We start from the raw sequence: 25,250 nt of genomic DNA, 5'->3' as shown, positions 1-25,250 counted from the left end.
TTGTTACAACTAATTTAACTCGTATTATTGCAGCCCGCGTGCCTCATTTAAATGTTTCCACGGGATGTAATGTTTCTGTGCAGGTCAGAAAGGAGTATTTACTGCTGCGTAATGAAGATAAATAAATGAGCGAGGTGGTTGATGGGAGTGAGGAGATTCTTTTACTCACTCTACACTAAACGGCATGTTTATGTTGTATTTCCTCATCATTCAGTACATTACTGCGGCCATGACATTTAAATGTTATGTTATAAAACCTGGGACATCATGAATATTTAGGATGCAGCAGTTATCTTTAATGCGTACAGTATGTTACGCTGGGATGAGAATAGCAGCACTTTGTAATCTCACTTATTCTTATTATTACTGCGACAGTTTATTTTCCACCGGTTTTTGTTTTCATGTCATTTCACTTAATGTCTTATCCACACGGACACTATTTTTTTTTCTTTGTCAAGAAAAAAAACCTTAAAAAAAAAGTTTCCCATAAAAACACGGCATCGTTTCAAGAAATGTCTTGAACACAAAATCCCCAAAACAGTTTTTCAGATTCACAGATTTGTAATTTCACGTAGCACCTAAGCCTCCATTTGTTGCTTATTTCAGTCAGAAAATGCCCTGTGAGTAAGTGCTTTTGCCTATTTTTCCAGAATAACTTTTAATATCACAATTTACTGCATGTAAAAATAACTGCTGTTACTGTTTTAACAATTTAAAATGGAGGTAAACTAAAAGTTTTATTCAAAAAACACTGTAGTTGTATGAACACCAGATTTTGTGACAACGTGTTTGTCTCAATGTCCAAAAAAAGGCCAAAAAAATGGAAATTATGTACAGGATTTTCCCCACTTTTCCCCCCTCTGGAGGCGCTGATTTGCCGGCTTCCTGCAACCGTGTGAGTGAAATTACTGTAATAACCACACGTTGGCTTTGACGTGCAACTTCTCAGCTTTCAGCAACTGTTGGAATGTTTCCGAAACGATTGCGTAATTATGGTAATGCAAAATGTGCTTGCATGAACTTGTCGTCTGCGATATACTCGGTGTTAAAGGGTTAATTAAAAGTTCCTTAAATGTAATCCCGTTTGCTCATGATTCTGGGTGCCAGTCTCTGCCAGTGTGTGCAGTAATTATCAATATTTCTACTAATTCTTAATTATTTTTGTGTTATTTTCTGCTCATATTTGTTATACTGTAAAGGCCTGTACATGCACCGCAAGAACTGAGAGATGTGTTCCTTTTTTTCCTCGACGTGGCAAGAGCAAAGTTCATAAGTAACTTCAAAAGTTTCCGCTTGGTCCATAAAATGTCAGAAAATGTTTTCATCATATTCTCAAACCTGGAAAGGGCGATGTTCTCAAATGCCTTGTTTTGTACAAAAGTTCAGTTCAGTTTAAATGATTTCTTTGTCATATGGAGCAAAGAAATCAGACAATATTCACATTTCAGAAGCTGAAAAATCAGAAAACTGAAATGAATCGATTATCGAAATAGTGGACGATTCATTTAGTAATCGATTAATAATCAATGAGAAGAAAGAACACATTTGTCTGTTCTTGCAGAGTATGTACAGGCCTTAAGACTATGTACTTCTGTAAAAATAGAGCATTACATTCTGGGCCAGGAGGAAAGAAAGACCGAACGATCCTTTGAGGGTGGCTGACACAAGAGCCAGCAGATACAATATAAATTAATGCAATTAACAGTGTAGGTAGCATTTCCCTTTTTGGAAACTTTGGAAACTCCAGAGTTATGCAGATGTGAGGCATAGCTGAAGCAAATTCAGTGTGTCTTACACACTGTGTTTTACTAAAGTAATGTGTGCACAAAGCCAAAGTATTTCCACATCAAATTGTCTTTTTGATTATTGCAGAAAATCCCGCAGGCAAATGTGACACAGAAAGCGCACAAGCCTTCAGCTGTGAGGCATCAGTGGCCAGGGGTGTTTCAAGGGAATGTGGGGACCCAGGGAAACTGGGAAACCATGCCTTTAAAGACAATACTACCTGCTTTTTGTGCATTAAACAAAAGTTTTTGGATTATTCAACTGCTTTTTGTTCACATATAAATAAATAAACCATGCAGCAGTGTTTTAGCTGCTACAAATTAAACCCAGGGTCTTTTTTTAAATCCAGTTTTAGTCTCTCGTGTGATTCTCTGAAGCATAAATACACATCATGGTTCAGACGGTGTGTGAGGCACTAACATTATAAAGCTTTACGTCACAATCTAGTGGCATGGGGCATCATTAGCTGGTTTCACACCACGTTTCTGTTCCAAATCAGAGAGAATTTGACCGGCACAAAGCTAAATCATGACATTTATATTCTCAAGGCACAAAGTTGAGAGTTTCTCACAAAATCGTTGTCACTGTGGACTAATATAATTAATATAATTAGCCATTCTTGGGGCCGGGGGGGGATACCCTACTTTGCAATGACCTTGATTTGTGATAATAACAAGTTTGAGAGAAACAAAAAAAAAAGGTGTACTGTCGTTTACCTCTGCACCAATGGGCCCTTGAGGGCCTCGTGGACCATGCAGTCCTGGGGGACCCTGTGGAGAAAGAAATGAAAATGTTTTCATTAGCATCTCAGCATCACATAAAAACCACCATCTCGATAAAACACACACAGCGAAGCAGAGTGAATGTGAGCTAAAGGGTCAGTTGGTGCTTCCTAAATTAAACTTGAGTTGGAAGGCAGTGCACGGTGAATTGCTTATGCAGTGGCCCCAGTATGTATGATCATTATCGCAGGGACATGATGAAGACGTCCAGACAGGTCATTACCCTCGACACGACAGATTCCTCCTCGTTTTCCCTCCCTCCCACTCCGTCTCTTGCTCTTTTTCCCCCAACTTATTAATAAGAAACCTCTCGCCTGTGATGTACAAGACCATTTTCTCTCAACCACGGCGACGCCATGTGATTTGACTCTTCAGCGCAGCTCAAGAGAGCACTGAGCAATTAATCCTAACTGCGCTCGGCTTGAATTCCAGTTGAGTAGATGTTGAGCTGTGCCCTGAATCACTCTGGAGTCTTCGGAGGAGGCCTCGCACTGTAACAACACTGACAAACAGAAAAGACAGACAATCTGCCCAGAGAGAAAGAGAGAGAGAGAGAGGGAGAGAAGGAGAGAGGATTTTCTGATCCGAGACGCCCACAAATGTATGAAACTTCCCCACCGAGTCCTCAGAATCCCCTCCTCTCTCTCTCGTTCACTCTTTCCACCTTTGTTTTGGTTCCATTTTGATGGCTTCCCTCCTCTAATCTGGCGGCGGAGGAGAAGAGGAGCTGTAGAGAATCTTGTTGAGCGCGTGTTCATGGTTGACAGCGCGGCGAGATGACTGTCACAAAGGAGGATGCTCATTAGACAGCCATGGCTGAGGCTAATCTGATTAGCAGCTGTCACACCGTCTTCCTGCTCACAATCAGTGCCCCGCCTCTTCCTTCCACACCACCGCTCCGCTGCCTCCTTTCTGTCACTGTCTTCTTCCTCTTGTCTTTTCTTTTCCTCCGCTTCATTCTCGGGTCTCTCGTGTGTCTCTGGTCTTTTTGTGTTACTGATACTTAGTCTCGAAAGATCTGCCACACATTAGAAAGATAATTTAATTTGTGTGGCACTTGATGATGTAGCCGAGGGCCGTTTGTTATCAGGGCAAACAGACTTTGCCTTGCGTTCCTGATATTTGGAGCCAATGTGGCAGTGTGTGAAAGTGTATTTTCTTGAAGGGCCATGAGGGGGCAGCACTGAAAAAGTCCAGAGTTCTATCTATCTGTACATCTATCTATCTGTACATCTATCTGTACATCTATACATCTATCTATCTATCTATCTGTACATCTATCTATCTGTACATCTATCTGTACATCTATCTATCTGTACATCTATCTATCTGTACATCTATCTGTACATCTATCTATCTGTACATCTATCTGTACATCTATACATCTATCTATCTGTACATCTACATCTATACTATCTGTACATCTATACATCTATCTGTACATATGTACATCTATACATCTATCTATACATCTATCTATACATCTGTACATCTATCTGTACATCTATACATGTATCTGTACATCTATACATCTATCTGTACATATGTACATCTATACATCTGTACATCTATCTGTACATCTATACATCTATCTATACATCTGTACATCTATCTGTACATCTATCTGTATCTATCTATACATCTATCTGTACATCTATCTGTACATCTATACATCTATCTGTACATCTATACATCTGTACATCTATACATCTGTACATCTATCTGTACATCTATACATCTATCTGTACATCTATACATCTGTACATCTATACATCTATCTATCTGTACATCTATACATCTATCTGTACATCTGTACATCTATCTATCTATCTCTCCATCCATCCATCCATCCTAAAAAAATGTCAAAATATAAATCAGTCAGAGTTTAAAACCATAGTTCTCAAACTGTGGTGTGTGTACCACCGGTGGTACGTGAGCTTCCTCTGGTGGTACCACTGTACAGACCAGGGTATGTGATGGGAGCGTAGAAAATGAGACAAATAACAAAATTAAATAACAATAATCCTTATCTCTCGCTCCATCTTAATCTAATTTCACTATACCAGTGTGTGAAGTATATGTGAGGAGGAGGATGTTGGTGATAGTGTCGTTACTTCTCGGGTGGTGCTCGGTATAAAAAGTTTGAGATCCACTGGTCTGCAGGGAGCAGACTGGCTAAGTATCTTCTTGTGTCCAAATGAGTCTGGTCCTGTGCTCTCAGGATCTGTGACCGTCTCTGTACAACTGTGGCATGAACCATACGGAGACTAAACCAGGGTCCGGATTAAAGTGACCTCACTCAGCGCCGCTGCCTGCAGTTTGAGGGCAGTAAACATTAATGATTATCGGCAGAGGGAGAAAAATAAAGTTTGGCTCGCGAGTGTGACACAAAGCAGCAGAATCAGCACAGCTGTAGCAGACCAACTGAATAGGTGGCACTAATTAAAAGTTAATGAGCTGTGCTGGGTTGTCTGTGCACCAGCTCCAGTTCATGGGCTGCTGATACTTTGAACCTGCACGATAACGTGATTACAGCAGTTTCTCGAATGAACCTCGACAACATCATTCGTCCTCCTCGTCACTTTTAATTGCAGTCTTTGGATCCCATGATAATATATTCAAGGAATTAATAGTACTCGTCTTCAGACATAATAACTGTGTCTCTAATATGACGACAGTATGAGATCTGTTCTAATGAGATTATGCATTACCTACACACTAATTATGGAATTATATGTTATCAGTGAGACATATGCTAATTCTTTAACGGGGTATTCAGGTTAAATTAAAACTTATTTGACCCTCGCTGTGTTATAATCTAAACCTGTGCTTCCCAAAATGTGGGCCGTGGCCCACCGGTGGTCCACACAGTTATTACAGGTGGGCCCCATTGACCAAATGTAACGTCTTTGCTGTAATCAAAATAAATTAATTTAATTAATTAATTAAATCACAATAATATTCATTGGTAATTGAGCCAAAAAAAAACTTAAGTTACTTTAAATCAAGATGTTTGTTTGTTACGTAGTAATTAAGTAATAAAAAAAGACGTCCTTTTTTTTGTACTTCTTTTTGCCCTCTCGCAGATTTCAGCTCCTACTGCATATTTTTAGGTGATATTTACCTCAAGATGCATTATTTTTTTTAGGCGAGGAAAAGAAATCCTATATTTTGATAGCAGGATAATTCACAAGAGCTTGTAATTGCAGAGATACACTGCATACATACGAGCAGGGTCAAGGAAGAAGAGGTTATAGTCATTATAGAGAATTTGGCGAGGGAGGCACGTGCTTGAGTTTCTTGAGAGGACACTGTTTAATGACTGTTTATTGTGTGTGTGTGTGTGTTTGTGTTTGTTGAATTGATTTTTTTTTTTCATTGTTTTCATAATGGATCCATCAATAACGGGCCATCGCCTAACCTCATCAATCTGACTCTCGATGCTGCTGCCGTCACTGTCGACAGGCGGGTGAGTCACTGCGACTCACCAGCGCCGTAATGGCCGCGCTGCAACAAGAACAAACAAATCGTGCGATTATGTCTGTCAGAATGATCCCGTGCGTTGTCTTCTCTTCTCCAAACGTATTATTTGGGTTTCACTCACACCCATATCTGAAATGTCCGAAATACTGCCTCGGTAGTTCTCATAATATAAGTGTACCTTTTTTACCTCGCCCCCCATTTTTAAATCTTTCCATTTAAGAATTTATTTTTTAATCAACTCTAACATGCATTTGGTTCAAGGTCACTGAAGAAGCTGCTTTTAAAACTGGGGCAGGAATGCCAACAAAAAGTGAATGAAGCTGAGAAACCTATTTAAGGAAAAAAAAAGTCAATATCCAATATCAGACGAGACCGAGACACGACTGTCATAATAATCACAGAGCAAAAACGCAGGATGTCAGGAAAATGTTGGCCGAAAACAGACTTGGGACCTGTCACCACGCCACAGCGGCGCATTCGTGTCGAGTGTCGTATGTGCTGAGATTGCTGAACAGTTCTCACCATCGAGCCAACGTGTCCGCTCTCTCCTTTCTCCCCCGGCGGTCCTGGCATCCCCTGCATATACAGATGTGGAGAGTAAGCACCGTCAGTAATGATTAAATGTGAAATCAAGAGACGAACAACATGCATTTTCTTACCTGAAGTCCAGACGGTCCAGACGCCCCCTTGAAGCCTCTCTGTCCTTCATCACCTTTGGGCCCGATCCTTCCTTGCTGCCCACGAGGGCCGGGCTCGCCGTCTGCACCCTGACACACACACACACAAATAAACACAGGTCAGCACAGCACAAACTGAACCATCTCGTCATACGATGATATGTTTCTATCACATACTGGCAGTCCTGGCTGGCCCACAGGTCCCAGAAGTCCAACAGGTCCTGGAGGTCCCTGGAAACAAAAAAGGGCAGGTCATTGTAGGAAAGACATGATTAAAAACAGTGAGTTTCGACCTGGTATCAACATCAGTCCTGGCTGATCCAATCGGCTCCCAAGTCCTCCAGTTCAATCACAGGAACCACATTCAGATGTGGTTTTGAGCCTCATGGTACAGAGGACATCCTCTGACCACTGTAGTTTCATGGAGAAGTATTTTTTTTATCTTATTTCCGCTCGTCAGTGGCCAAAAACTTAACCCAAGTGCAGCCACTTTACAAGCGCAATATCCATCTCGACGCGTGAACGAGATCTAGATCTAGTCTAGATGACGACGGTTTCGAAATCGAATGGACTTTTGTTTACATTTAAAAGTTACACTCCACTTGGGCTCGGGTCACTCAGGAGGGCCGTTAATACCAGGAACTGAACGAGATCGTTAAGTCTCCAAGTTGAGCCAAAACAATGACGTAGGGACTCACGCCTTCTCCTTTGTCTCCTTTGCTGCCCTTCTGTCCTGGTCCTCCTATTTCTCCCTGTAGAGACAAATCCAAAAAGTGAGTCCAAAACCATCAGGACACGGTTGACAGTCACATGCTACGTAGTGGTTCATCTACCTTGTCTCCATCCTCTCCTGGAGGCCCAGGAGGCCCTGCAGGTCCCGGCAGTCCTAAAGGTCCAGCATCCCCATCACGACCAGCTGGCCCAGATGGCCCTTTCTCTCCCTGTAGAACAAATGATGGGAATCACCACTCACACATTTTACAAAACGCCAAAATCACATGCAGCTGCGCGACACGTTGGTTACTGTATCGCACCAGGAAGGAAAGCCACAAAGACAGCAGGCTTGCGTCACATGTTCCCCCTCTCCCTCCTCTTATTCATTCATTTTTTTTAACCTCTCCTCTGCTCCCTGTCTCATAATGAAATCATCTGAAGTGAGAGCACATGTTGTTTATCACTGGATGGTGGGAGGTGATGGTACAGTACGTGTGAGCGGTGCACGGATGCCCGGGATATTAAAGTTAGCAATGTTCCAAATCTTACTGGCTCGCCTTTCTCTCCCGTCGGCCCAGCAGGACCGATGCCGCCCGGCCGCCCCGGCTGCCCGATGGCGCCGGCCGGCCCAGCGGGGCCCCTCTCTCCAGTGGCACCCTGGGAAACAAGAGCAGACAGCGGAGGAGAAGAATTGAGGGCGAGCGTGTCACATGAGTCACTCCTTGATTTAATGTAGTGAGCGCGATGGCCGTTCACCATGGAAACAGCCTCCCCACTCCGCAGGAACTAGAGTTTTCTATATCACACAGAAGTGCAGGGGTTGGTGCGGGAGGCAGTTTTCATAAAAACAGACTTACAATAATTCCGGCGATGCCAGGTAGACCCTCTCCTCCCTTCAGGCCTGCAGGTCCCTGCAGACGACACAAGCAGTGACAGGGTTCATCCACGTCCACTGACTTTTCACCTTCTTGACAGTTTTCAGACATAATCATTCAAATAAGGTGACACTCACTGAGGTAATGTACTAGAACCAGAGACTTAAATTGATCATTTTTATGTGATTCAAGGTAGTATTATAGGTTATTTTATTATATTTACAGCAGATTCAAAGTATAATCAGTGCATATTGTTCCACAATTATTGTAGAAAAAATGCCAGATGCTGCAATAACACCTGGAACCTCATTTACAGTACTTGAATTAGGGACACGATCAGGTAGTATTAAAGGTCATTTGAGGAGATTAAAGCAGATTCAAAACCGCAAAATGATCGCAAAAATATCAGATATCGCATTAATACTGGGAATTAGCATTTAGAGTAATTTCTTTAGCTAGTCTTAAAGGTTTCTTCATGTATTGGTTAGAGTCATTTTAAGAGCAGATTCAAAGCATAATCAATACAGATGTATCGCAAAAATATCAGGAATCACAATAACACCTGTAATGACGATTACATTTTCACTGTCAGTTTAACAGATTAAAGCAGATTTAAAGCAAAAAACACCACAATTAATATAAAAAAAATAAATCTGCACATAAATATCTGTCTGATGATGGAGCTCCTGTAAAACCTACACACTTTAAATTCAACATAAGACCTGATTAGAAAATGTGACACAGATGGCGAGGTGAGTATGATGTGAAATATGTGTGGCATCTTGTGTTACCAGGGCACCAGGTGTCCCTCTGCTCCCTCTGAAGCCTTGATGCCCAGCGGGGCCACTTTTCCCAAGGGCTCCTTGTGGACCTGGGTCTCCCTGGAAACCAAACACACACACACACGCGCACACACTGTGATTAGAAATAAGGCAAGACGCCAGCAGACAGCAGGCCCTTTAAGCAACCATTAATCACATAAACCAGCAAGTCACACCAAAAAGGAACATTTATCTTTTATGAGCCATAATACACTCAACACCGCAAGGTTTCCTGTGTTATTTATTAGCAAATTAGAGGAGAGGATGAGACCCAGGAGATGAGATATCCAGACAGTGCTGAAAGAGTCCTTGGGCTCTATCTGGGTCTAACAGTAATAAGGTGATGCTGAGAAGTGATTATAATCCTGACATTATGAAAAACAATTCTCACCTTGGCGCCCTCCTTCCCAGCAGATCCCGGTAAACCGTGCTCACCAGGTGGTCCCGGTGAACCTGGGTGGCCTCTGTCTCCAGTTGGCCCAGTCTCGCCGGATTTGCCCTGAGGAGAACAACGACTCTCACAGTTTGTATTGATTTAAAAAAAAAACAAAAAAAAAACAAACAAACACACTGTTTGCTTTACATCCAAAGGAATCTACCGGGGGCTGAACTGCTTACCTGAGGTCCGACCACTCCTGGGGGGCCGGGGGGCCCGTTCTTGCCTTGGAATCCCTGAAGAAACAAGACGCGGGGTGGGGGGGGAATGAGTGGAGAGGTGAATCAAGGGCATTTGCAGGTAATATCGGAGGAGTGCAGACAGGAGGGGGTGCTTCTCCTGATTTAGTATCGGCCTTTACGCTTGCACTCTGTCTGGAACGGCAGCGATTCAATGCTGAAGTCATAAATTCTGAACGCGGCCGCTTATGTAAACACAGCATGTCGAGTTAAGGTTAATGCCGTGGATGATGTGCGTCCTAAAGAGTCAAACATGGAGCTGTAAGTAACGGTGACTCACTGGTTCCCCTCTCTGGCCTGGATGACCTGGCAATCCATCCTTTCCAGGTGGACCCTGTGAGGGAGAAAGAGGATAAAAATGTGTGAAATGAATGGTTCCAGTGTAATAAGATAATTAATAGTTAGAAATAAGCCTTTTCCAGGTACTTTAGGTAACGGCTAAAGTGTAATCCGTGTTTAGAAGCGGAAGCTCAACAGCCAAACTAAGAATGGCTCCACCCACATAAAGTCAATTCCTAAAGTGAAGAAGAAATGGGAGGAAATGGTACAGGAAGCCACCGCAGTTCACTGTTAGATGTCACTAATTCCTACACACTGGAGCGTTAAATCACACGGTTCAAGACGTTCAAGTTCCCTTTTCTTGCAATTGTTAATCATGTACTTCCATGCGTAAAAAACTAAATTGAATTTCCATTAAAAGACATGAAAGAAAAGATTATAGATTATAAGCTGATGCCCCAATAACAAGTTAAATTCATTTAAAATCAGGTGATCGCACACTTGAAGTGCAAACTTCACCTACTTTTACACACTGTACCTTTACAACATATACGGTATAAACAGATTGGTTTGCCGACTCACAGTAGGTCCTCGAGGTCCTGGTTCGCCGTGTCTTCCCTGTGGTCCTTGAGGACCCTGGTAAACAATAACACAGATTGTCAAATCTCTGTCACACACACACAAACAAACGGCAAGTTTTATTGTCTGGCGCCTCACTCACACTGAGCGCACAAAATAAGGATCTTTTATATTGGTGTGCAGTAAACAACAGGGTACCTGTTCTCCAGAGGATCCTGGAGCACCGTCTTGCCCAGCAGAACCCTGTTAGGTAAAAAAAACAAAAACATGGTCACAATGTGAAAATATCAACCCTTTTTCTGCCCCAACAACACAATTTGAGCTTTCCCAAGATGGCCTTTGATGATGGGAGTGCAAACTGAAGCCTCTCACTGACTGAACCAGATGGCCTGTCATTGAGAAGTGAACAGCATCAGCTAGGCTGCTGCAGTGGTTAATATTCAATGAGAAATCCAGGTTTGTGAGTGTGTGTGTGTGTGTGTGTGTATCAGTGTCTCAGCACACCTTTTCTCCAGGCTTTCCAGTCGGCCCCCTTGCTCCTCTTCCTCCTCGGGATCCCTATAGTAAAACAAACAACATAATAAAAACACCCCAAAAATATAACTTTAATGTCCCCACAAAGCAACAAAAAAATGTAAAATAATTCACGTAGTAAAAAAAAATGACAGGATTCCCTGTTGTGTATATTCAGCAAACTCAGAATACAATATGTGAAATGCCGAGTCAGCAATCCAAACTATTGTTTTCCTGTTCGTGGAATTATTCAATTTTTTTGACCGCTAACTTCTCACAGTTCAAATAAAAAAAGAAAAAAAATGGCTAAAAAATGAATGGAATATTTCAAAAAGTTTCCAAAAAGTAGTGGAAAAAACTTTAAATGAATGCAGGGATGGTCCTGAGCATGAAACCTGAAACTTCAGCATTCCCAAACTACTGACGCATTCTCTTTGTTGTGTGAATTTGCCCTAACAGGTTTCTAACTTCACTTCATGTGGATTTCTTTGAGTCCAAGTGAACGTTTGTACCAAATTTGAATTTGAGGAAAACAAAAACCCCTGACACTTTCACAACTTTCTCTGCTGCTGTACTTACGTTTGAACCTCTTTGACCCCCGGGTCCTGGCTGACCGGCTGGACCCTGCGTTATAGCGATAAACAGTTACAGTGACGTCTGTATAGAAAATGGAGGGATACAAAAAAACTGTCCGTTTTCGTCCTCACCCTTCGTCCCTTTTCTCCAGCGGCTCCCGCCAATCCAGTGAAGCCCACTGAACCCTGCAGAAACACGTGGAGGTTCATCAGCCTCGGCCCCTGCGTTCATCTCGCATCAGCCCCAAAGTCTCATTACCGTATAATTAACTACTGTATCAAATTAAAGCAAATCTAATCCAGCGGCCCAACACGGCTTTTAAGCGCGCCATTCATCAACACGTAATGAATTGATGTCACAAAATGAACTATTAATAAAATAGCCCCCTTCGTCCTGAAATAAGACCATTTGTCATCTCTTTTTTATTTTTTAATCAGACGGGAAACGGCCCCAGTTTAAAGACACACGCGTACTGCTGGCGGAAAACACGCCGACTCATCATAACAGCTCATCACTGCGAAATCACCTTAGGACCTTGTCTTCCTGGGTATCCTGGTAATCCTGGCACACCGAGTTTCCCCTGCAGAGAGAGCAGCAAAATTAGAGCAGAGGAAGAATCCAACCACGGGGCAATATTAAAGCATGAAAAACATTTCATTTTTTTTAATGACATAGTGCTGACTGTGCACGTGGAGGTACAGCAGGGTATCTCCAAATGAATGCATACAGTGATGACAGAGAGATTAAATGCTTTAACGGGCACTCTGGTTCAGTGGCTTTGCTGCTTCAGGAGTGAGTCGTGTTAAGAAGTAATTAATGCGGTTGCCTCCCAATCTATATGTTGAGTGATTTTCATTTCATAAGACAGTTTGTTCCACATCCACACGAGTCAGTTTTCACTTTAAAACGCATCAACTCTGCTCCTGATGCGCCCGAGGTCGACACTGCGTCAAGAGTTTCCCAGCACCAAAAACTGAGATGTTCAAAAACGCTGATGGCTCTGTTTTCGGCTAGATTCACACTGTTATGGATCCACATGAGCATTTCAGCTCCGATCCTCATCCACACTACCCGAACAGCGAGAGCAGTGACCGGTGCGGAGGCTCCTCTTTGTATCTGTTCTGATGTTTCTTTTCCATCGTCACCTTTTTCTCCCGCTTGCCTTAAACAGAAACTCACCAAACTTGAAAACTGCGATCTGACCGAGTTTTCGTCGTGAGCATAGTTTCATAAAGTAGTGGAAGTGCTTTGTTCAAGAGCAAGGTTTTCTGTGAAGAGGCTGAGCACAACTACTCAAAGTGATAATTAGGAAATAAATGTAGGAAACTGTGTCACTGTCACTAAAATGCAGTTGGTTTTCAAACAAAAACAGACATTTTCTGGGTTGAAAACACAGGGGTTAGTGTGGACGACAGTCAGATCTAGAGAATAATTCATGCTAAGTTCAGTGAATAATCAAATAATACAAAAAAAAACATTGTAGGTGTCTTAGTATGGACGCAGATAATTTTTGTTTGAAAACACCATGAGCAAATGAAAATGTCTTTGTGTGGACGCGGCCTAATAATCACAAGTGAAACCCGAGGTGAGGACATTTCTAATGGTTAGAGCAGGATAACACAGGCGTGGAAAAGATTTCCCCACTCTAGCTCTCCTCTCTTGTGTCCTTACCTCGTCCTTTAATGTAAATGTAACGTGACATTTACCTTCTCTCCAGCAATGCCTGGAGCTCCTAAATCTCCCAGGAGTCCTGCTTGGCCCTTCAGCCCCTCTGGTCCATCCTCTCCACGAGCGCCCGGTACTCCATTATCACCCTAACATCAACAATGAGAGCAGGAGTGAGGCATTGGTTTTTATTCCTGCTCTAACTAAAGCAGATTTATACCGAGGCGATTGCTCTTACTCTGTCTCCCAGGAGGCCCATGTCACCTTTGGACCCGGGGAAACCGTCTTCTCCCTGAGGAGAGGTGATATCTCGTTATTTGAGTGTAAACTTGTATTTCAGCACCTGTTACCAGGATCCACAGCTTCACTCTGCACTCGCCTTCTCTCCTTTGCTCCCCTTCAGACCCCTCACTCCGTCGGCTCCCTGTGAAATAAAAAAAAAAGAAATAGAAACTTTAGCAGAGAATCCGGCAAACCTACGGAGTTTCCTGTGATTCCTGACATTCCCGACAACACTAAAATGATTTATAAGTGTATATTGATTTTCTCTTGACCCAGCATTGCTCTGCTATCAAGCAGTTATTGACCTCATATTTATGTCCGACTAACAACAAGGTCAGACCCCCCGCCCTCCGCCCCGCCCCCCGAAGGATGCTGAGGCAAAGCATGTGACGAAAACAAAAACACGACGCAGAAATCAAAACCATGTCACAGCTTTTCACTCCTCAGTTTTCAAAAGCACTCTCAGTCAAAGAATGGACTGCCCCGCTTCTGTGCACACAGCGCTACGCCATCTGACCGACAAATGTTCTTCACGCTGTTGTTAGCCCCCGCCCCGCAGAGGACCGTGTTTTGGTTTCACCTGTCAATCATTCACAGCAGCTTGTCCATCACAGGTAGACAAAAGCGGCAGAACAAAAACACGAGTGAGGGGAATAAATGTCTGAGTGAACATTACACCTGGGATCGTGATGTGTTTATGGCTTACCTTGACTCCACGGGTCCCCGGGTACCCGACAGGCCCCTGAGCACCTGGTAAACCCTGCATGAGAAAATGAGAAAACAGCAGGATTCTTCAACACACAAACACACACACACAAGAGGATGCACCAAAACAAACAAGAGTTACTGTGACTCATTTTGTAACATAGTGACTTCAGTCTATGTGTAGATTGTGTGATTATGATTATAAATAAAAGGCTTAATGAAACAAAAAGGACAGAGGTTAGTTGCTTTCTTTCTAAACTAACGTCACCATAATAAAAATATTTGCATAAGCCAAACATTTTCTTCCACATTGATGAAGTCATTCAATTATTGAAAACAATGACCCTTTAAGGTGAATTTAGAATGGATAACTGTTGTATTTAAGATGCCGAATTGACCACTAATGGAAACTATGGACCTATTTGGACCTAGTGGACGACCCCAGCCGTCCATCACACGCTCATATCCACGCATATGTGCAGTGTGTCATTGTCTATTGGGAACAAACTTGTGACGGAGACCTGATGTTGCAGTCGCCCCCTGGTGGCTGTTCAATATATATTCTAAGCCTACAGTGCATCCACTTTTCACAGACACCGGAAAAGACTGTTGTGCTCGAATCATCACTGGTGATAAAAAAAAAAATCCTTTAAATGGGAGATTTAAGGTGTGTTGATCTTTTTCCCCTTCGCTTTTATTTAGCGTCATAAAAACACGATTAGAAGACGCATGAGTACGTGCTGTGGAGCGATGGTGATGTAGTGAGACAATGCTTGTCATTATGAGGAGGGTTTTTTGTGACCTGGAGTGACTGCAGAGTTACAAAAGAAACAACAACCAAGACACTATACTGTCGCTATTTTAATTGAATTTCTTGCTTTGACACAGACGAGTCAGAGGCATTCGAGTTACCCACTTGGATTCCTTTCTCTCCCGCGGGGCCTTCTCTTCCTGGGTGACCCTGAAGCAGAAGAAAAACATCAATCAAAAGCCACTTAGCGCGGCTGAAAAAGATATAGATCTGGTATCATTCTGTAAGTGAAATAAACGAGTGAACCCAAACAATGAGGAGCTCCCAACAGTCGCTGCTCATGGCAGACAACAGGAAGAGTGTCGGATGACTGTACGTACATGGAGATTAGCATCTTTATTATAATCTGGCATGTTGACCTCTCGTATTTAAGATGAAACCCTTGATTCCTCACATTTAAGTTGCTTTTGTCAGTTGACATAATGTAAAATGGACAAATAATATCATTGAATTTCAATTTAATCATATCAGAGGCAAATTGTGTGATACTGGCACATTTTTCATTTTTGTTTCCCTGCAACACGTCGTGTTATTTCTTTGGTGTTTTAACGTAATCTGTAATGCCCAAAATGGTTTTAAAAAAAATGTCCCACAAATTAAAAGATATTCAGTTTGCTATCACAGAGCATGTTCACAGGTAAGAAGCAGGAATCACTTGTTTTACATGTAAAAGTAACAGAAATTGAAAGAATTACTGTGACAAAACTGTTGATTTACACCATTAAGGAAATAACGTGTCCACGAAGCAGCTTCTGTAAATAAATTAGAATTAATTAGAATGTAGTGTTAACGTATGTAGACTGATTTAAGGTCGTGTTTCCATCAGCGTGGATTTATCACTACTTTTAGCAACTTCCTGTCTCGAGTTTTTAACGGATCAATCTGATTTTTTTGTGACAGGCCGACTGATGACGTCACAAAAAAATTATCAAATTTTGAAGACATTGCAATCTGTTATAATGGGTAAAACATATACAGTGTATTTGTCAGAAAAAACATTTTAATCGGAGTCCCTCTAAAATCTCCGATATAAACGCTTCGATCCGACAGCCCATTCTGCTCCAGCAGCGCCCGTTGTGATCACGTGGGCTCTGCGTGTTTGACGCTAGTAGAGCCCACGTGATCACAACACTACGTGTGTGTGCTACTGCTATTTCAGAGGCTACGAAGCCGCACAGAAAGCGCGAGTTAGCCATTAGCACCATGCTAGCTCATCCTGAGGCGAGCTGCTAAAACAACATTATTTCATAAACCAGCGCCACCTGTCGACGTTCAACAGCCTCCGTTTGTTAATTATACCCCAACCAGCCACGCCAAGAGCTTTGTGTGTTTTAAATGTGTCCTGAAGCTCCACACACAGAGCTAAGTACGTCTGCGGGGCCGGTCCTCGGGCTCCGTGTTTACCTGAGTCACTCACCCTGTGTGGGTCGGGCTAATCCAAAATTGTGAAAACAAGGGGGGTGTTCTCTGAAGACACGCTGTTACCTGTGAAACGTGGGTGCGCTGAAAACACCCCCATGAGCACTTGGTACTTTCCTCCCGATGAAGTGAATCATAGACTGTATGAAATGAACATGGAAAAAAATCCAATATTCTTATGTTGAAGGTTAAAATTTATGTAACCCATTGGTTAGTAATAAATGGGTCAGCTTATCTCATACCTACTATTTCTGACTAGTGTTCTCTGTTTAAGTAATATCACTTGATCAAGCCTATTCTAACATTCCACACTACAAAATAAGTCAATAAAGTATGTATGATTCGTGCTATGTTATCGGACCAGTATCGGTATCGGCCAATGCTCAAGGCTGCAATATCGGTATCGTATCGGAAGTGAAAAAGTTGTATCGGGACATCCCAAGTATGTTTGCTCCATTGTGTGCGTCCACGTCGTCTTTGTGCGTTTACTTACAGTCGGGCCGTCGATGCCGGGTAGTCCCTGCATGCCTTGCGTCCCTCGAGGACCCTGCACCAAGACGGGACAGAGAAGAGTGTGAACAGAGACGATGGAGGAGATCAACGCCTCTCACTTCTTTACCACACATATTCATGTGAGTCCACATTTTTATTTCCTTTGAATCAGCGCAGCCTCGTCCCCAGCGTCTCTTAAACCTGTGTGTGTGTCTGTGTGTCTCGTGCATCGATTTCCCTCCTCGCCTCGCCTCGTCCGAACAGCAGCCAGAAGCGGCCGGTTTGTACTGTCCCACTCAAACAACCTCACCCCCCCGTTGGGAGGGTGGGGGATTACGCGATGACAGAAGTCACAAGGTCGCGGCTTTAATTCTGAAATGAAGTGAGAGCCACGCCGGTGCCTACCTTCTCTCCCGGCAATCCGATGGCACCCTGAGGACCGGGCAAACCCTGGAGCAGAACAAAAGCATCAATCAGATTAAGTGACACAAAGAATAAGAGAGGGTTGACAGTGAGAGAGGGAGTGTGTGTGTGTGTGTGTGCGTGTCCTTGTGTGAGCCGGCCGTCTGTATTATTTCATCGGCATGCGAGGAAACTGGAAACATGATTAAGTACAACGTCAGGACAACGTTTTCAAATTACATTTTTGTTGCAGTGGAGTTAAAACCTTGTACCTCCAAAGGAACATTATTTCCATGAACTCACAATCGGGAGAGCTTCGTGTAGCTCGGTTCCATTTTTTGGTGTACGGAGAAAGAGCAAGGCGACCGCGGGTCGTGAGGAACAGATTAGAAGTATCTCTACGTTATTTATGTCACTTTATCTATCGCTCCATGTTAATCTAATGTCACTATACCAGTGTGTGAAGTACATGTGAGGAAGAGGAGGGGGAGGAGGAGAGAGCAAATGATCTTATTGGGAATCAATCTGCCTCCAAACAGTAAAATAGTGACATCATACAATAGTAAAAAGGGAAAAATCTAGATAGAAGTGTCCTGAAGTGAAGGCCAACGAGAAGGAGTGGGTCCTGTTCAAGTGATGTTCAAGAGCGGCGGCAGATTTCATTTCCACTCGTTCCAAAGTTAAGAGGCGGCTGCAGAAAAGGCCAGACTGAGTTTTTAAGTCTGGATTTTGTCAACATCTAAAAGCTGTGAGAGCTTAGTATTATCTCAGGTGGCGCTTGGCTCCATCTCTACTGAAAGGTTTATTAAAGGAATGACCGATCAATAATAATAACAATAATAATAATAATAATAATAACAAGAGCACACGTCGTCTTTAAACTGTCACATCCCGTACCTGTTCTCCTGGATTCCCCTGCTGCCCTGGGGGCCCGATCTCTCCAGAGGGGCCCTGAGAAAGAAAATAAAAAAAACACACAGTCACATGATCGTTGTCATAAGCGCATTGTCGCATGACGACGGCGAACAGGTTCATTGTGAGGCCGCACTAATTCTAATTCTGCTGCTGATTCTCCTGCTGCTGCTGATGATGTTACTGTGAGGTTCATCACATCATGATAACGTACTCTATATTAGTCACGGGTGTCGTTATATAATGGCATTTATGTGTATGAGATAATGTGTGGATGACTCACCTGATTGCCCTTTGAACCTTGCACTCCATCAGTCCCAGTAATCCCCTGACAAAAGACGAGCAAACAGGACATTTTAACAACATTTTTTCACCCCTTGTGAAACATTCTTATTGCCAGGCTTCCGCAAATCAAATTTAAAACCCTTTTAAGAGCTTCTTTTTTTTTTTTTTAGTACAACTTTGAATAGAATTTAATGCACTAGCACAGTAGTTTCACACATTAACACCTGAGGCTCCCTTTAAAAATAAGCTTTTTTTAAACAACGTTCTAAAAACCCGAGGGTTTGTCTGAAAGTGTCTGCAGTGACTGGAAACTGTCATTTCTCAGTGTGGGAAACAGACGGAGACGAGATATAAATGAAGCATTTTCAATGACATAAAATCTTTATGCACTAATTATAGAATCATTATGTTATTATTTTAATGGTGTATTAAAATTATTATTTACTATTATTATGTAAATAGATACTTCTAAGGACTTCTGAGGTAAACAACAGTTAGGATTCTTACTTTAATCTCAACTTCTATTTTCCTCAAAATTCTGATTTAAATTTAGAATTCTTTAAGCACAACTTCTTTTTTCTTCAAAATTCTGACTTAAATTTAGAATTCTTTAATCCCGACTTCTTTTTTCCTCAAAATTCTGACTTAAATTTAGAATTCTTTAAGCACAACTTCTTTTTTTATTACTTAAATTTAGAATTCTTTAATCCCGAATTCTTTAATCCCCTTCTTTTTTCCTCAAAATTCTGACTTGAATTTAGAATTCTTTAATCTTGACTTCTTTTTTCCCCAAAATTCTGATTTAAATTTAGAATTCTTTAATCTCAACTTCTTTTTTCCCCAAAATTCTGACTTAAATTTAGAATTATTTAATCTCGACTTCTTTTTCCTCAAAATTCTGACTTCTTACTTTTTGCCCCCTTTAGAATTATGACTTAAATCTCAGAATTCAAGCAGTTTTACTCATTTTCTATTTTGTTTCCAATATTGTTTAATTTTTTTAAAAGTCTCTATGTGAATTTCAGGGGCGTTTTGAGATATTTCAAGAGCGTTTTGAGATATTTCAGGGGCGTTTTGAGATATTTCAAGGGCGTTTTGCCCCTCCTCTGCAATCTCACAGCTGTAATCTCACAGCCTCCATCAGTAGCCTCCTTGTTTATCTTCAATGGTACATGCTGTGATTTCACACACCAGACAAGAGGCTCGCTCTGATCTCGTAATCATGGCGATGTTGACTTACGGGTTGTCCAGGTGGACCAGGTGGCCCCCTCGGCCCGACAAGACCCCGAGAACCCTGGAGACAAAACACAGCAAACAGTCAGCGGCTCATGTGGCATCCGTGATGAGACGGAGCGAGTGTGGAATACTAAACCACAAATGTCGAGTAAAAAAAAAACAAAGACAGAGAGTGTGGAAAAGAAACAGGGACACACACACACACACACACACACACACATGTGATATGTTACTCTGTGTACATGTGCTTCTGTTACAGCCACAGAGACTGTGCTAGTTTGTGCTTGCGCGCTCTGTTTTTGTCAGCCTCTCTCTTTGTAGGCTGGCCAAGCCACCTGTTCCAACGCCACATCTGTGATCTCCTGGGAAGTGATTGATATGGAAATATAATCATTCGGGCCAGGATTTTTATCTCTTCCCTCTCCGAATCTCTCCGTCTCTCTCTTTCTCTCCCCGTTTCTCCTCAACGCTCTTATCTCGCACGCCGCCGACCACATTTCTGTCTGCGTCCCATCGCTTTCCCTCTCTCTCGTCGAAACCTCTCTCTCTCTCTCTCTCTCTCTCTCTCTCCTTTTTCCTTTCCTTCCCCGTGTTTTTGTCGTCGAACATGTCTTCTCGTACATGACTTCTTCCTGCGGTGGGTGATGCGTTTGCAGGGATGCACCCGTGCTGAGCTTCACCCACTGGGAGACGGAGAGAGTGTGAGTCATAACTAATCAACCACTGTGCGCCATAAAGATACATCGCCAAAAAAAACAACTATGCCTATATATGATCCAAAAGTACACTGTGTGCATAAAAAAGAATGTTAATGTATACAATATAAACACACTATGCCTACTACTGTATATGTTAGTGTTCAAGCTGAACCCTAGCTCTGTTTTCCCGCTCTCTTCATAATAAACAAGGCGTACATCCGGTGAATTACTGCATTTATAAGGTTATTGAATGCGCATGTGTAATTTTTTCGTTTCCCCTGTTGTGCGTGTACTGTATTAGCAGTGGATTCTTGGTGTATTTGCAGAGGCTCTTCTGTAAGACGCCGGATAAAACTTGTGCTAGAGCTTTAATTCCGGTGATCTCCTACAATCCCCTAAGCATCTGCAGCGAACAGGAAAAAGAAAAAGAAAAATCACATGTTCCAGTGATTCTGCAGCGAGGAAAGGGCATTTCTGTGAAACAAAAGCAAAGTCTTTACACATATTACTTTGACTTTAAAGCTATAGAGCGAGGGCACAATTGCTTTTCATACTTTTTCCGGTTTGACTTGCTCACGTGTCATTCACCAATCGCCAATCTGCCGCCCTAAGTAAGTAAGTTAGTGAGTTTATGTATAGTTTAGGTATAGAAATTTAAAACTTTTTTACAGAAAATCAAATTCAGGGATCAAAAGCAAATGGAAAGAAAACACAATACATAAGATAAGGAGGTAAACTAGAATAAATGCCTGATGGAATAAATGTGTTATTTTGTTATTTCATAAAAGAATAGCAGGAATAAATGGAGCATGAGCATAAGAAGAGAGCATTCCATCAATCCGTAAAAAAACAGCTTGAAACACTCTGTTATGTATGTGTGCGATTCATAATTCATAATTGAGATACTTTCAAGGTTAGCTCTCGAAGACAAAGCCGCAGTCTTCCAGTAAAAGACGACAATCAGAAACTCAAAAACACAGACAATGATGGAAGAGTTTGTGTCTTCGCTCATTGGACGGATTGTAATACGTGTCATCTGGAGGACTGGTCTTCAAAACTGGAGGAGTATATTCAAATTATACTCTACTTTAACTGAACTCATTACAAACTCCATGCGTACGTCTCATGACCGCAACTCCAAGACCGCTTGTGATCTCTAGAAAATTCAAAAACTATGGACTGGAGATCTTCTGCGCAACGACCGTCCAATCACAGACAAAGATTCACCAGCGCGTCACGCGTTTGTGACGTCAGCTTCTTCCTGCCGGATATCGAAAGTGAAAGTTTTCTTGGAAAAAGGAGCAGAAGAAGAACTCACTCACTGAACGTTTTTTGTGTGTTTAGTGTTTCAGAAACAAATGTCCAAGCTTTAAAGCTGCTGTCAGCCATGTTGTCTTTCAGTTTCCCTCACTAATGCTTTTAGTAACGGTTGTTGAAAGATTTACGCCTACAGTCTACACGACCACATCATTTTAGAACGGTGTTTCCCAAAGACTGGGTCGGGACCCACAGATGGGTCGCAGTCTATTTTTTTGGGGTCCCAAAAACTACTATTTTTTGGATCATATACATGAAACAAATGTCTTGTGGTAATGATTTGTTTACTAATTTAAAATGACATCAACAGTATAGTGTTATCTTACAGAAAACGCTGTAAATTAGTCACTTCTCTCATGTGATTTGGCTCCACGTTCAAAAAGTTGTGGTGAAAGTGATTTAATGTCTCACAAAATGTATAAAAACAGTGTTTAGTTTGAAAAATGAGGACCTACATTTTGTCAAAGTTACTCAAATTCACTCCCTGATTGGTTCCTTTTGCAACAACTCCACAGTTAGAAAAATGGAGTGGAAAAATGTCTTCTTTTTTTAAAATTAAAAGCAGTATGGACGTAGCCCGAGAGACTCGGGTCACTGAACATTCATACATCAGTAATGGCTGCCTGAATAACAATAGACGTGTCATATTATTTGAATGGAGTGGTGTGTGTGTGCCTGTGCTCTCTGAGGGAACATTACTCACAGGTTCGCCGGGCTGTCCTCTCGGCCCCACGGGTCCGTCGGATCCCTGAAATAAATAAGAAAGAGGGAAAAACGCTATGAACACAAAAAATAAATCTCACGCCCGTGCGTCTCTCGGATGTAAACCGCGGGTCGGTTACATTTATATCCCCACAGACATTATCTGCGAAAATAGCTCATTAAGAAAATTCCCCGTCTGACAGATAAGGCTCAGCTCTCATCGAGCAAAGACTAATAGCCCGCGCTCTCAAACTTCACCCGCCCGTCTGTGCAGACTGATAACATCTTGATTGAGCGCCTATCTTTCATATTTTCACTCCTGTGTCAGGGATGCAACGCCTGGCTTTCATGTCTTTCTTTTTTGCAAATGTAACCTCGATACCGAGCGAACTCTGGCCAGCGTAGTGGAATTAAAAATTCAGCTGTTTATTCAGCAAAAAAAAAAAAAACCCTGCTTTGATCTGCAGTGCTTCAACCATCAAAAGTGTTCCATTTTTTTTGTTGTTGTGGGAAGGATTTTCTCACTTACCTCTGTGAGATTAAAGGACAATTTAGGAGAAACAAAGCACCGTGGTGTGTGTGTGTGTGTGTGTTCTGGGTAAAGTTTTAGACGGCACTCACCTTCTCTCCTGGCTCTCCGGCAGGCCCATACGGACCAGGCTTCCCTCTGTCCCCCTACAAGACAAACGCATTAGCTGCAAGCCTCCAGATATTTTAGTGCAGTGCAGCGTCAGGCAGATGCTGTCTGTCTGTCTGTCTGTCATCGCAGAAATCCCAGCAATCATCGTGATCATAATATGCAAATAAACATCTGCCTGGCGAAGGGCGAGGCAAGTCGTTCACAGGCGCCGCTTTAGCGCTGTTAGCGCCCAGAATGGCAGAATAAATACGGTGACATGTCACATTATCGAATTTGACTTACTCTATGTCCCTTGTTTCCTGGGAGACCTGGCAGGCCGTCAAACCCCCTGTCACCCTGAGAAGTAATAGAGAAGCATTAAACCTTGAAACACACACACACAGTGAGTTAATGTGTAAACATTAGCAGAATTGTCCTGAAAGTCTCCCCTGGCAGAGCCTTCCCATCTGCTCTCAGATTAGCTGTAGGTCTGCTAAAATGCTGTTTTGACTGATAAAGACTGGGCTGTTCTGTCAGAGCGGCATCAGGGGAGCCTGATTTATTTACTAAGCTCTTCCTGCAGCTGTGAGGTATCGAGTTGCCTCATTGTCAATACATATAATAAGCCGCGGGGCTGCAGCACGGCTGGAGGCTAACACTCGCGGAGCGGAAACGGTTCGTTATCGCACAAGACCTCGCCGCCTAAACGCGCGCCATGTCGCCGTGTGCGCGGTGGCGACCGGCATCAGTAATAATGGTGCAAAGTAACTTTCACACAGGAAAAGTCAAACCAAACTAGTCTGGGTGCAGCTTAACCAAAACCAAACTGATTCAGTTTTGATTATTTCTTTCACATTTAAGAAGCTGAATAATACTGAGGTATTGAAATTAAATGTTTTAGTTCAAGCTGCAGTGCATAACTTTTGGTGATTTTATTGTCTCTAACTGGTCTTTACGGACAGAAATGATCGTCACATGATTTGATTGCTGCGTCCTCTCCGTCAGGCAAAACTATCAGACCTGACTGAGGGAGAGTTTGCATCTATGAAGTCTATCCTGTGCCGTCCTGGTTTTTTCGAGCAGTAGATTTCACCCCTGACAGTTTTTGTGGACGCTTCTCTGCGTTTTCATTCAAACGCCGACCTGTTTCTCAGCGTGTATCCCCCCCCCACACACCAGTTATGACCCAGAAGACGCCTCGACAAAGAAGTATACGTCAAAAGCAATTGTCGTATTTTATGTAAAATAATGTCATTCATCGATGCCAGGAAGATTTATAGTTCAACAAGCTAAAACGAAGCATATCGCCACCTAGTGTAGCTAAAGCAGAGATACTACAATAAATCGAATGACAATAGTTGAATGAGGTTGAAACGATGAACAAATGATCATTATTCATTTAGGAAACAGAGTAAAAGCTGTTGGAAATATAAAAATTAAAGTGGCAACAAAGACACTGACTCTCCAGCTTCCTACAACAGCTCAAGTGAAATTACCGTAATAACATCATGTGGGCGTTGACGTGCAACCTCCCATCTTTCAGAAACAATTGGAATTTTTCCGATTGCACAAACCGTCGCATAATTACGGTGACGCGAAGTGTGCTTGTGCTAACGTGTCGTCTGCGACACGCTCGGGGTTAAAGGGTTAAGAGCAGTAACGAGTCATTATTTCATCACTGCTGTTTTACCTTCGAGCCAGTTTCACCCGGAGCTCCACGACCTCCGTCCACTCCTGCTCGACCCTGCGAGAAGTGAAACCCCGGTTACAAATAAAGCCTCACGTCAGCAAACATCGGTGTGCTCTCCACACGACATGCAGACACAGAGCTTTTTTTTCCCCAGCACAGACACCTGCACTGCTCAACACATCCCTCACCCTTTTTCCTGGTTTCCCATCAAATCCAGGAGGGCCTGGAGAACCACGTGGTCCCTGCGAGGGAGGAA

At 42.5% G+C, this 25,250-nt stretch overlaps 1 protein-coding gene across 2 annotated transcripts in view; it reads right to left on the bottom strand.

Annotated features, from left to right (window-relative positions):
* The window catches only part of col5a3a (collagen, type V, alpha 3a), a 71,414-nt gene that overhangs the window by 14,483 nt on the left and 31,681 nt on the right, over nucleotides 1–25,250 (bottom strand). For both annotated transcript variants that reach the window (XM_044050720.1, XM_044050721.1), the window contains 33 exons: nucleotides 25,183–25,236; nucleotides 24,995–25,048; nucleotides 23,608–23,661; nucleotides 23,307–23,360; nucleotides 22,687–22,731; nucleotides 19,973–20,026; nucleotides 18,731–18,775; nucleotides 18,433–18,486; nucleotides 17,539–17,583; nucleotides 17,135–17,188; nucleotides 15,328–15,372; nucleotides 14,413–14,466; nucleotides 13,804–13,848; nucleotides 13,663–13,716; nucleotides 13,466–13,573; nucleotides 12,286–12,339; nucleotides 11,891–11,944; nucleotides 11,763–11,807; nucleotides 11,175–11,228; nucleotides 10,869–10,913; nucleotides 10,674–10,727; nucleotides 10,093–10,146; nucleotides 9,756–9,809; nucleotides 9,529–9,636; nucleotides 9,108–9,197; nucleotides 8,299–8,352; nucleotides 7,991–8,098; nucleotides 7,561–7,668; nucleotides 7,426–7,479; nucleotides 6,905–6,958; nucleotides 6,710–6,817; nucleotides 6,573–6,626; nucleotides 2,502–2,555 (listed from right to left, as the gene is read on the bottom strand). In XM_044050720.1, the coding sequence (XP_043906655.1) occupies nucleotides 2,502–2,555; nucleotides 6,573–6,626; nucleotides 6,710–6,817; nucleotides 6,905–6,958; nucleotides 7,426–7,479; nucleotides 7,561–7,668; nucleotides 7,991–8,098; nucleotides 8,299–8,352; nucleotides 9,108–9,197; nucleotides 9,529–9,636; nucleotides 9,756–9,809; nucleotides 10,093–10,146; nucleotides 10,674–10,727; nucleotides 10,869–10,913; nucleotides 11,175–11,228; nucleotides 11,763–11,807; nucleotides 11,891–11,944; nucleotides 12,286–12,339; nucleotides 13,466–13,573; nucleotides 13,663–13,716; nucleotides 13,804–13,848; nucleotides 14,413–14,466; nucleotides 15,328–15,372; nucleotides 17,135–17,188; nucleotides 17,539–17,583; nucleotides 18,433–18,486; nucleotides 18,731–18,775; nucleotides 19,973–20,026; nucleotides 22,687–22,731; nucleotides 23,307–23,360; nucleotides 23,608–23,661; nucleotides 24,995–25,048; nucleotides 25,183–25,236 (2,025 nt within the window). The remainder of the gene's footprint in view (nucleotides 1–2,501; nucleotides 2,556–6,572; nucleotides 6,627–6,709; nucleotides 6,818–6,904; nucleotides 6,959–7,425; nucleotides 7,480–7,560; nucleotides 7,669–7,990; nucleotides 8,099–8,298; nucleotides 8,353–9,107; nucleotides 9,198–9,528; nucleotides 9,637–9,755; nucleotides 9,810–10,092; nucleotides 10,147–10,673; nucleotides 10,728–10,868; nucleotides 10,914–11,174; nucleotides 11,229–11,762; nucleotides 11,808–11,890; nucleotides 11,945–12,285; nucleotides 12,340–13,465; nucleotides 13,574–13,662; nucleotides 13,717–13,803; nucleotides 13,849–14,412; nucleotides 14,467–15,327; nucleotides 15,373–17,134; nucleotides 17,189–17,538; nucleotides 17,584–18,432; nucleotides 18,487–18,730; nucleotides 18,776–19,972; nucleotides 20,027–22,686; nucleotides 22,732–23,306; nucleotides 23,361–23,607; nucleotides 23,662–24,994; nucleotides 25,049–25,182; nucleotides 25,237–25,250) is intronic.

This window comes from Solea senegalensis, linkage group LG19, assembly GCF_019176455.1.
Source record: "Solea senegalensis isolate Sse05_10M linkage group LG19, IFAPA_SoseM_1, whole genome shotgun sequence".
NCBI classification, from domain to species: domain Eukaryota; kingdom Metazoa; phylum Chordata; class Actinopteri; order Pleuronectiformes; family Soleidae; genus Solea; species Solea senegalensis.
Note: the sequence above shows the minus strand (reverse complement) of the source record. Positions and strands in the feature narration are given on the sequence as shown.